Source organism: Ammospiza caudacuta, chromosome Z (genome assembly GCF_027887145.1).
Source record: "Ammospiza caudacuta isolate bAmmCau1 chromosome Z, bAmmCau1.pri, whole genome shotgun sequence".
NCBI classification, from domain to species: Eukaryota; Metazoa; Chordata; class Aves; order Passeriformes; family Passerellidae; genus Ammospiza; species Ammospiza caudacuta.
In genome coordinates this window covers 30,052,053-30,064,743 of record NC_080632.1, presented here as the reverse complement: position 1 = coordinate 30,064,743, position 12,691 = coordinate 30,052,053, and the positions used below count along the sequence as shown (strand labels likewise).

Sequence of the window (12,691 nt, the reverse complement as noted above, 5' to 3'; positions counted from 1 at the left end):
GCAAGACTTCATTGTCAAGCAAACTTCAGAGGTAATGACCAAATTGCAGAAGAAGTGCAAATTGCAGCTTCAGAAAATGCTGAAGGAACACAAAAAAGAGGAAAGAAGTAGAGGAAACCAAGAATGTACGGCTGGGATTTTTGTGAAAAGGAGCCAAAAGCAGACAGAGATGGCTTTCAACTCTGATGAGAAATGTAAGTCAAGCTACTTTCTATAACACAATATAAATGTAAGTCAAGCTACTTTCTATAACACAATATATTGTCAGCTCAGAAAAGCTTACTGTCTGAAGACTTGCATATTCCAAACAAAAACTTAGAAGCAAAGCATGTCAACATTAATGGTTACCAACACACTCAAAACCTATGATTAGAAGTGAAACCTCTCCATAGTAAAAATAAATCTGTAAGTATGAAAAGGCTTTACAAAAAGCACACATTTGTTGCTCTGCAGAAGTGGTCTATGTCTAAACCTATGTTTCCTTCCCAAATTTTGCTTTCAGAGGTGCAATGCTGACATTACACACATCTACGATGTGTTTTACAGACAAGTTAATTTTGCCTGTGCTTGGAGCTGTCTAGAAAACAAAGCCAAAACAGAAGATGTATGCTGTGCTTGACTTAAAAAACCCTGCTAGCTGAAAAAAATTTGCCCTTTTCTCTATTTCCCCAAAAAGAAGCATAAAGCAGAAGACACATAATGTTATTTAATTTTTCTTTTCTTTCCCTTTTTTTTATCTGTAGTTGTAATAAGAACAAAAGACTGACAAAAAGTTATTTTAAGGGGCTCACAGGGAAGCTCAGAATCGCTTTTCTGCTTAAATGAGATCCCAAGTAATTGATCAAAAATGTAACATCTGAGTTCCTGAAAAATGCATCAGAACTGTTGATGACATAGCACAAGGAGTGCCTCCTCCCTCCAAACAGTTTTCCTATGCCAAATTTATTTTCTCTTCTATATTCTCAACCACACACATATTCACCACCAGTAAGAGCATTTTGTTTTTCCATATGCCTTTTTCCTAAGTTACTACTTTACTGTTTTAATTAAATGTGCATTGTCACTAGTTAAGGACAGAGAGACAGGGAAAATACATCCTAAGGATTCAATGAAAACAAAGACAACCATAACACAGACTAATTACAAAACACACATATCAGATAAGTTATTTCTTCTATCTTAGCATACATGTATATTCTGATACACATGGAAGGAAACGTCCATTGAAAGAATTTGAAGCACTAGATTTTGTACATTTTGAGACTCCAACAAAATGTAATTGATACAACAAAAAATGAGAATGGAAATCGTGATGCACATAAACACTCACTGGGTTTAAAACTTACTGCCAAGATTCCATGAAATTAATTAGATCCAAAAGTGAATTTAACATTTCTGAAGCCCATATATTTAAAGCACCATGGATAGCCTTTTCATCTCAAAAGTTTACTTCAGTAAAAAAGAATGCTGTGTTTTTTTGGAAGAAAAATCATAGTATATAACAACTCATATTTTCCTAATTTCTACAAAATAAAGTTATGGAATTGCTGCAGAAATATCTCAACACATTCTTACCATATCCTATAACAAAAGGATTCCAACAGAGCCTTCCTAGAAGCTGTCCAATTAAAGGGAACTGATGGATTGCTACAGTGGGAACCTGCTAAAACACAAACAAAAAGATAGTAAATATACTGCACATCAAAAGTAGGTTAAGAGAACTGTTAATGATACTCACTGCTGCAAATTACAATCCAAATTATTATACTGTGAAATGCTCTGAAAGCAAAACACATGCAAGTATGTAGATTTTCCATAATATCATCATTCAAGTAAGTTTAAATTTAGGTAATTTTCTTACCTAATACTTAACTATGTTAGAAAATTGTTCATTTGCCTCATACCCAGCAGATCAGTATTAGTAACCAGCAAGTATACAATGTCATTGTATTAAAAGCCTAATTAACACACATTTTTGTTGGTCGTCATTGTTATAATACACTGTTTCACAGTTTCTGAAGAGATTAATATCTACTGTGGCATAAACTTACTTTGTTACTTTTGTTTGCTTTCTTTAAGTTAACTTCTTTAATAATTAGCCAGTAACAAATTGACATTTAACTTCTAACCAAATAGAAAGACGTTTCACTGTAAAAGTAATAGACAAAGTAGTTTATATACAATTCCTGTGTAGTCAGTCTTATTTTTCCATTTTTGTAGCTTTACTAGCTAATAAATGAAGGCATTGAAAAATAGTGCTGCACTGAGATAACATACAAGTAGCAAGGATGATGAGCATCTCCTGCTATTACAATAAATTCCTTACATTGTCTCATGTTTGGGGCTAAACCAAGACTTTCTGGGGCCATATTCACAAAGTCCATTTCAGGCCATGTCTCAGATTACGTGAAGTAGCAACATTCTTTTTCCCTCTTAAGGAAAAAGAAATGCAAATATGGTAAGAAACTCCACTCCCCCAAAACCTTTTACTTAAAATTTAACATTTAAAGTCAATTCAGAAACAAACCTCACTCTGCAGTCTATAGATAAGAATATTTTAAAAAAATAACTTCCAGAAGAAGCAAGCCTTATGCCATAATGCAGTAGTTCTAGGGTTAATTATACTGAATATATACACTGAAAAAGTGATGCTCAGAAAAACATACTAGCAACTAAACATGAACAACTACTTTTAGTCAAGAGTGCAGACAATAATTAAATCAATAAACAGAACATGCAGCAGCTTATGCCAGTGATCTGACCATACTGCTAGAATTCACTCTGTGCCATAACAAACACTGGGGTTAACATGTCAGCAGACCCCATAAGATTTAAAGGATCAGTCACAGTTTTGCATGTTAAGGCCTTTAAATCATCCAATTTATGACCTGACAACCAAAATCACATTCTTCTTTACTTAAAGAGTTTTTTTAAGAGGCTAGAGCGTTGGCTGGGAAACTTCACGTGACATCAACTGATCAAGCTGAAAAAGCCCCTTTCACAATAAATCAGGGAAACAAGAAGCACACTCCTGTTTGCATTACCTGTGACTATTTCCCCAGTTTGCCCCCCTGATCCAGTATTACCTTAGGTCAACAAGATAAACCTTTTTGCTACTGTTACCTTCTGGTTTTGTCAAAACACGGTGCAGATTGTTTTGGAGGACCTCTTCAAAACAGGTCACTCTTCCTTCTAAAGCCACTTACCAAATGTTTTATTGTTTCATAAAGCTGATGTAGAAATTCCTGGAGCTGGGGCAAGTGAAGGCACACATCCTTCTGTGATTCCAAAGTAGTGGCTTGACCCCACTCAACAGCTTTATCCAACCAATACTCAAAGTTCAGTTTGGGCATTGTAGTGTCCTGAGCCATTTCACAATCCTGAAAAAAAAGATTTTAACTCCACATCAGGCAGCACTGAACACTGGCTTCAAAACAAGAGCGAATATACAAAGAGAGGATTTCTACCACCTTTTTTGTGTGCACACAAGAATGGGGTGTAGGGAGTGTCTGTTTACATCTCATAAGGCTGGTAACTTTATCTGCAATATTCAGAACTTATACTAATAATCCCATCATGACGAAGTAGCAAAAGGGGCACAGTAATCAGTAAATTATTTTAGAATAAATTTAACATGCAGATGTGTTTCAGGCTTTTCTTATCCAATTTTGTCATCATCAATATTTCACTCAGAATTTTAGAATAATTTGAGCATGCATTTGTTTCAAATGCTATGCATGATGAAAAATTAAAAATACTTGTTCAAAGATAAATGAAAGTATTATAATTAGGCTTAATCAAAACAAAAGGTACTAGAAGGCCTCTGATCACTGTAATTTCTGTATTTGTAATTGTTCATTAGCTTTATGTGATAAAAAGAGTATTCTCCTCAATAGAAATGAATAAATTTAGTATTTTAGGTCTGTTTCTCCTTGTATACTATAAAGTAAGGGGGGAAAAATATAACCCGTTTGCAGCTGTACATGTAACCCAGTTCTGAACGGAACCTGTACTATAAATTATCTATATCCTATGGCACACTTCACTCTAAAAAAATGGTCCTTGTGGGATAAGCACTATCATGAAGACAGGACATTAAAATCTAACCAAACTGCATCAGTAAAAAATATCAAAAAACAGCACACAATTTTTTTCTAATTTACTATTATATTTTTCTTTGACAGAAGGACAGAGAATAGCACAGCAGGTAGTATAACAACCTTTAAATCTCTCTGAAATAAATGTCTCACAGGTTGGAAGACCAAATGAGCTCTTGCAGCCTTTAAATCATTGCTCTTTCTGCCAAAACTGTAAAGACAACTGTCAATTAACAGAATGTGCTGGCAATTTTCAGAAATGAATTGTTGCACACTTGGAGACAAATTCAGACACTCATAGATGCTACAGAAATGAATGAATATGCATCTTTGCAAGCTATAAACCAAAAAATAAACCAGAACCTCCACAGCAGTCCTGCAAGCCAAGCTTGCTTTATACAGCTAACCCTTACAAACACAGGATTTGTATAGCATGATAATCTCAGCCAGATAAAAATTGGAAGATAATTAATAAGCTTGTTTAATTACTATGAGAAATAAATACATAAATACATAAATACATAAATACATAAATACATAAGCCCTAGTGAATCACAACTATCATTTGAGTTTGGATCCTGTCCAGAAAAAATAAAGAAAAAAGTGAAAAATAAAATTGAGGTTAAGCTGTTGGATTGCTAGTGTACAATATGTATTTGCCCCAAACTTGTTCAAAGACAAGTAAGCAAAGCCACTGCTCTTGTATTCTTTACTATGCTCCCATTTTTATCTGCCACTGTCTCTGTCAGCAGAGCTCTTAAGGGATCTGTGCAGTACCAAGATGTTACTGGTCTTCTCTGTAGAAGTCTGAGATCCTAGCTCTCCAATAAGAAAGGTGTTTTGTCTCCCTGGTTAATACAGCTAAATAAACTGGATTGCACATTCTTTTTTTTTTAAGTACTGCAACTATTAAAAAAAAACCCAAAACAACAGTACAAATCATAAGTGAAAGAAAATCTTAGAAGTGTATCTCCTCTTTATGCTGATAACTGCAAGTGTGAATTTTTTACTGTTTCTGATAGCTAACTCCTTTAAAATATCTGAATATTTTGAGATGAGAAAAGTATTCTCCCATCAACAGACTTGCAATAATCACACACAAGACAAAGCAGCTCTATGTTCGGTGCTATTCAAAACCCTCACCTTGTTGCATGGAAGCACAAACTAAGGACCTGGACCAAAAAACCTCCAGCTACACAATCTAGGGTTCAGAACCCCTCCTCAGAAGGATCAATCCTGGCCTTGATCCTTTTGCATTATTTTCTCATGAAAATAACTGAGAAACACCGCACTGTTTCCAAAGCAGAGTTCAGAAATTTTAGCTGCAGTTTAATGCTCAATTCATGGATATATTTATTGGAAAAAAATAGAGGAGACAGTTCTATATGCATTTCCAAAGTGGATTAAAGGACAAATATATGTGGTTTTCTGTGCAATTAATTTTCTGCAACTGCTAAAAATCCTAATATATCAGCAATAAGGAACAAATGATCCCTATGATTAAGAGAAGATGTAATCTGCAGTGCACTTCTTTATCTTTGAATAACCATTTAGAGTGACATGTAAAGATCTTTGCAGTTTTTGGGGCAAGTGGGAGGACGAAGGGTTGTGCACTTCTGTAAAGCTTTGGACACAAACTACTCTTGTAGATTCAATGGTAGCAGAATCCCTTACAGGAACTATTATACAGCCACAGAATCCTCTGAGTTGGAAGGGACACATCAGGATCACCACATCCAACTTTTAAGGGAATGGTCTATGTGAGAATGGAACCCACGACCTTGGAATTGTTAGTACCATATTCCAATCCACTGAACTCATCTCAGGGTTGAATGCAGATTTTCAAGAATTATAATCACCAAAAATGCTAAAGGCATTTCTGGTCTCTGTTTTGGAATACTACCAATTCACCTCTTTTATAAAATTATGCTGAGATCAACAGAAGAACACAATAAAGTGGCATTTCTAGGAATTGCTGCACTATTCCTATGAGCCACTGGGAACATAGTTTAGCATTTACTATGTGCTTCAATTTATCCTGGATCAAGAATGTGATTAATTTAATATACATTAAGATTTTCAGCATCTCAACACCACATATTCCACACTACTTCCAATAGTGCTCTGTTTTCAATAGCATGACTTTTAACCTGTACTTGCTTGTTTTCACTGGAAGTTTCCAATTAGTTATTTTATTGATTGTTTACTTCAACTATAGCATCTAGTCCTGAAAAGAGCAATTTTATTAATATAGCTTACTCTTGTCTTCACCCCAACATTACTGGAAAACACACAGAAAAGCTAGTGTGTATATATAAATACTGTGAATGTATAAATAATCTGATTAAAAAGCAAACATACCAGAGACACAGATTTCATCTCAAAAACCATCATAGGATATAGAATATGGTTTATTAGAGAAATAGAAAACTGTTAGGTAATCAAAGGTAATTTAAATGTTCAGGTTCCAGTATCGTATAGAACATATTGGAAGAGCTACAGGAATCACAGACAATAAATACTTGATTAATAATTCGACTTACAATACTGACAAGTATATTCCTATAGTCTCTTTCAGATTAATTTCCATTCTTTTCAGTTAGTAAGGACTCATTTTAGCTGCCAAAAATCAAAAACTGATTCTCATTTTGACTGGGTTCTCCACAACATGGCAAATTCAGAAGCCAGATTTATTGTGAATCATCTTATAGTATCTTTTACTTTTAGAAAGAAGTCTTTAGTGCTCTTCTCTGAGAACACCCAGGCAAACCTTCTTGGCCTCATGCTTTCAAGCACACAGAACCTTGGGGAGCTCTGGTATGAGGGTACTCATTATACCTTTCAGAAGTTAATGGCAGCATTTCTAACAAGGAATTTTATTCTGTCAAGTGAGCTCTCTGGATAGTGTCTGAAATATACTACTTTAGTCGCTAACTTTCGCTACCAGATCTTGAGGCAAAGCCCCCAGATCTTGCTTTACTAGGTTCACAAAAATTACAATTAAACTTTCATTAATTTATTTCTATTTAATCTTGTAAATTCAGCTAGTAAATTTAAATTAAGCCTTTTAAGTAGAAGGATCTTTGAGGTACTGCTAAGGTACAATATTTCCTTATGTCACAGTGTTCCAAATAAACATGACTAAAACTAGTACTCAAGGTATAAGCTCTCACTTTGCTACTTATCAATGATAAGTAGCTCCATGCTCCAAATTAAAAATACTCTTATGATGTCAGGGCCCAAGGGCCCACAGCACAAAAAGTCACCATTAAGACAACAAAACATATAAATATACACTCCAAATTCCGAACTATTTTTAAGGGGTTTTAATACTTACAGAAGCAGTATGACAGTCCTTTTGTGCGTATTTATTACTCTAACAGATATTAGAAGACTAATATTACCAATTAGGAGCACTTCAGTATATTATATAATCAAAAGATACCATCATGTGACTCCTTAATCACCCTTAACTTGATTGTGATACAGCACCGTTGATACCGTAATATAAGAGTATTTACTTTTTCAGTTTGTCAAAGATTATTATAATCATGTCACAAATTTACTGCCTAATGGATATTCTGAGGTTATGCCAAGAGGAAAAAAAAAGTAGCAATTATCCTGAACATTATTAGTGCTTTCTCATTTATTAATTCTCTACATAAAATATGTATTTCTTTAAATATGTATTTTCTTTAAAATATGTATTTCTTTACCTTGTTCTCAAGTATATTTTTCATCTTCACCTTGACAGAAGAAAATTCAATATATACTTAGATAGGAGGTAAGAGCAAACATAACTTATTTCCTATTGTAAAGACAGTCTGTTACCAGCCTCCTCAAAATAAATTTTAAAAATAGTTTATTAGGAAAAAAATCATATTTTTTAGAAACTTCAGAAAGGTCCAGGAGTAGTAAAGACTAGGTGAAAAATTAAAAATATTATTCGTTTTAATTATGAAAATTAAAAACTATTACTATAAAAACTATTTATTCCTGTCATCTTATTTTCCAGTACACAATTAGCTTCACAGACTGGTTTATAGGTTGGAATTAAGTCTAATCTACACACACTGGCAGTCCAAAAGTCAAGAATAATCAAGAGAATAACTTCCATCTTCATTTTAGACTGGTATGCTTACAAGCAGTGTTGATTAGTCTTCATTTTTAATTTAGTAACTTTTCACATAAAAAGAAGTTTGCCTATTTGTCTTTGTGCCTACATCTACAGATATTTTAGAGCAAGAAAAAACAACTATTATAGAAAACTGCCTGTCTACATGTGCACTTTCCAAATTAAAACAAATTGCATACTACTATATCTTCCCCAGGAAATAAAATTAAAGGACACAGTTTTGCCAAAACAAAGGAATCAATATTGGCTAAGCAATCCATGAAATCTGGCAAACTTAACAGCTGTCAACCAGGTGGCTAACATTATTATTCAATGTTTAGACTAAAAATTCTCCTGGAGAAAGTAATTAACTCTTCTCTTTTGCTGCTCTATCTTTGTTTCTTCTATTCACTCTGATAATTAGTAATTTAACAGAGTTGCCTTCTGAATTACATTATCAGGTCTCACATGAAAAAGAGCTCAGTTTTCATGTTTAAGCAATTGTGGCCTCTAGCACGGCTAATTTTGAGGCCAGCATATATATTAAACCTCTTGCACAGGTATCATCTGAGTATCATTGCAAACTGCAGAATTATATTTCCAGTTGCATTCCATTGCTCTGCAGGTCTAGAGAAGACCTGATGCCCTGAGGAAGCAAACTTTGCTGGGATTCATGCAAGATCTCGCTTTCTCAGATACTCTGAAAACACAACATGTCCCTCTCCCCACAAAAGGACTGTGTGATCATGACAAAGCTTTCCTCTACCAGAGAGGGGCTGGGCACTGAACAGGATCCCCAGGGAAGTGGTCACAGCACCAGCCTGACAGAGTTCAAGAGCATTTGGACAATGCTCTCAGCACCTGTTGTGACTCTTGGGGTGTCCTGTGCAGGGCCAGGAGTTGGACTCGATGATCCTTATGGGTCCCTTCCAACTCAACATGTTCTGTGATTTAATCAGGTTTCGTGACCCCCAAAAATACAATTTATTTGCCTCACACAAAAATTAATTTTAAAACTTTCTGGTTCCAATAGATCATCTTGTAGGAGCAGATCTTCCCTCTACTTTACCCCATTTCAAGAGGCTTAAAAACAAAGAATAAAACCCTCTTTAATGGGAAAAGCAGAAATAGTATCTCAGCACATCCATCCAACTCTTATCTTCTGCCCACAGGAACAGTGAAAGCAGGAGTGATATCACTGAATTCTACATATGTTATTTCCTACCTTTCCATAATGAATCTTAACAGGGCAAGAAGGCAATCAACTATACTTTCAAACACAAAATATGTAAGTACTAACCCACACAATGTATTTTTAGGAACAAACCAAAAAAAAAATCTGATCACAATCCACTGTAAGACACTCCTGGCAAGGAACACACCAAAGAAGTTACTAATACTCCAACACCACTAGTAATTTTTTTAAAAGTTAAATTTAAGAGGAGAAAACAGGCAATAAAGTAAGGTACCTTTACATCTCTGGCAGAAGACTCGGCAATTCGGCAAAGTACCAAAACATACAATGTCCTAGTTCAGAAGAATTTCAATGTCAGCAGGAGCCAGAACAATATCCAGCAAGACCAACATAAAGCTATCTGTACCAGAACATAGGGAATCAGATGGATGTGCAAAATCTAACTTGTTTCAAGGCTATTAGGCAAATCCCAGATTTGATCAGTGCACACTGATGTTAAGCAGATCAACATCACTTCCTAGAACAAAACCCACATTTGAAAAAAACCAGGAGCTGCTAGCTCACTCCTTAATTCCTTACTTGCTCTTCTGTATGTGGATTGCTTTGCTCTTATCGGTGATCTACCACAGAGGTAACAACAATACATCTCAAAATACAAAAGAAGCTAAAAATTTACATCCTGAAAGTGTGTGGCATGGTGAACAGAAGCACAAACAAGCACACACCTTCACACGTTTCTAGAAATGGAGAGAGGGAAGGGGGTGTGAAGCACATCTCCTTTCAATGTATTTCCTCAGTAAGGTTTATGTATTTTGTCTTGCAATCTAAATAGTACACCTTACAAGACTATTTGGTAACACTCAGGTCACTGGAATGTAGCAGTCTCTCCTAACGCTTGAGGAATTAAATTTCTGGGGGGATATCTCTAATGAAAATTAACGTTCAAAGATCCTTGGATTTAGCTTGTTAGACAGGGCCTTTTCATTCGGTCCAGGTAAATTTCAGCTCACTTCTATGACAACAATGGAAATAAAGATGACACATGGGAAATTGCAGCTAAAACAACTATGCAAAGAATAAAGGCAACTCTGGGAAGAGACACTAGGTCTGATCAAGCCTTCAAACTACAGAAGGCAGAACTGTCTCAGGTATCTGGCAACATAAAAATATTTTTACAGCACTTTGCAGAAAGTTCAATTATTGCTAATACCACTTTAGCTTCACTAACAGTTACAGTAACATCACACACCAATTGTGTATGGGTCTCTGATAACAGCAGTCTAAACGCCACATAAGTTAGCTCTTATTTTGCAGCTTACAAGAAAAGGAATGAAATGCTGGTTGTGTTTACATCAATGGCAAAATTTTTGTTAGTCTCAATTAAGCCTAAATTTCACATTAAGCTTTAATGACAGTGAGAAACCCATCCACGTAAGAGCCTACCAAGTAACTACATTAGAAAAATTAAGCCTTTTAGCAGTAATGGTAAATTCTTGTTAGATTAAATCTGTTGCTTGTACCCATTCTCCTATACCAAATCTGCCAGCTAATGCATCACTCCCTATCTTGTGGGTTACCTAACAGTTATCTGGGTTATCTGGCTATAGAGTTTTCATTACCCAATTCTAGCAAACAAGCAATTTTTTTACCAATTAGAAATTCTACTTTTTCACTTAAAACTTTTACATGTGGTTACCACTGTCTCCCATAGCTTAAAACTAATATTAGATATTTATACCATCATTTCAAACATCTGAAAGATTTTCTTCAACTTCTTCTCTACAGAGTAACACTTCAGAAAAAAAACTGACCTGGGGGTGCTGGTGGGCAGCAGCTCAGGGTGAGCCAGCAGTGTGCGCCCGGGCAGCCAGGAGGGCAAACCCCATCCCGGGGGGCAGCAGACACAGCATCACCAGCTGGGATTGGGATCATCCTGCTGGATTCAGCCCCGCTGCCCTCACCCTGAGTCCTGTGTGCAGGGCTGGGCCCCACGCTCTGACAAGGGTGGGAAGGAGGTCCTGGAATGGTCCGGAGGGGACCTGGAGAGGGAGTGCTGGTCTGTTCCCAGGATTTCCTGGAATCCAGTAACAGGATATGTGCAAATGGTTCAAGCTTTATCACGGGATGTTCAGACTGGACACTGGGAAATCTTTCTTTACCAGGAGAGTGGTCAAACACTGGAAGAGGTCTCCTACAGATGTGGCGTTCGCTCCATGTCTGTTAAGTGCCTTAAAAAGAGGCATTTGGACAATGCATTTAATACCAAAGTTAACATTTGTTCTCTTGTGAATTGGTCAGGCAATTTGACTACATGATTTTTGTCCCAAAAAACAGTCCATTCTATTCTGGTCTGAACATGAACCGAACCAAACCAATCACCCAAATCTCCCTCATCACAGAACCTCCTTTTCTATCAACTTGTATACTGTTTGAGTGGAATACAGAGAAACCTATTTCCTTAAAATTCATGTCCTCTGGGGAAAAAAACAGGTAAAGATTAATTCAAAGTTTCACCATGGAATAGCAGCATTTTGTGCCAGTTACATCCTATGAGCTATCAGTGATGAGGATGTTGCATGTACACCAATCCTTTTTTAGAAATTTAAGTTCTGCAATTAACAGATATATTATAAAATAATTCCTCCATGTCCAAGCATGAACAGAAGCACATATATTAAACTGTACATAGCAAGCTAGAACATTAATTCTCTCATCAGAGGAGTCACTTATGACCTGTAATATAGAAAAAAACATGTATTCCTTTGTATTAGTGTATCAAGGAATAGCATTTACTTCCACCCATATGTACTAAAATTACAAGGAGGCAACGGGAAAACCTAAAAATGTTCCTGCCAGAGCATAATATTCCTCCAGCTAAGCTCTGGGAGTTGGGAGAGAAAGCAACAGGGACACAACCTGTTTACATGCAGAGAAGAATGACTACTCACCTTTCTTCCTTCAATTAAATAATGAATGAACATAAGGGGCTTTATAAGTCCAACAATGCTTCTATGATAGTCATGCAACTGCTAAATTCAAGCTTTCCCCCTGGCTTACACAGGTGTACAAAAAGAAGACATATGTTCCATATTCTTTATCTCAAGTATTTGAACATAAGGTAAAATACTGACCGTGTTATTGATATCCAGAGCTACTCATACAGTTGGGTTCTAATTCTTATACTAAGAATTTTTATAAGAATTTCTAATATTTATTTAGTAATGAAAAACATACCTTTCATTGAAATCCCACAGTTCTATAGAGTTAGAGCATTTCTGCATTAGC

General features: G+C 35.8%; 1 protein-coding gene across 1 annotated transcript in view; it reads right to left on the bottom strand.

Annotated features, from left to right (window-relative positions):
• Positions 1-3,371, bottom strand: part of FANCC (FA complementation group C) — a 63,003-nt gene extending 59,632 nt beyond the window's left edge. The window contains exons 1-2 of the mRNA XM_058824025.1: positions 3,207-3,371; positions 1,576-1,663 (exon numbers count right to left, since the gene is read on the bottom strand). Of these exons, the coding sequence (XP_058680008.1) occupies positions 1,576-1,663; positions 3,207-3,371 (253 nt within the window). The remainder of the gene's footprint in view (positions 1-1,575; positions 1,664-3,206) is intronic.
• Between the last annotated feature and the right edge of the window lie 9,320 nt (positions 3,372-12,691).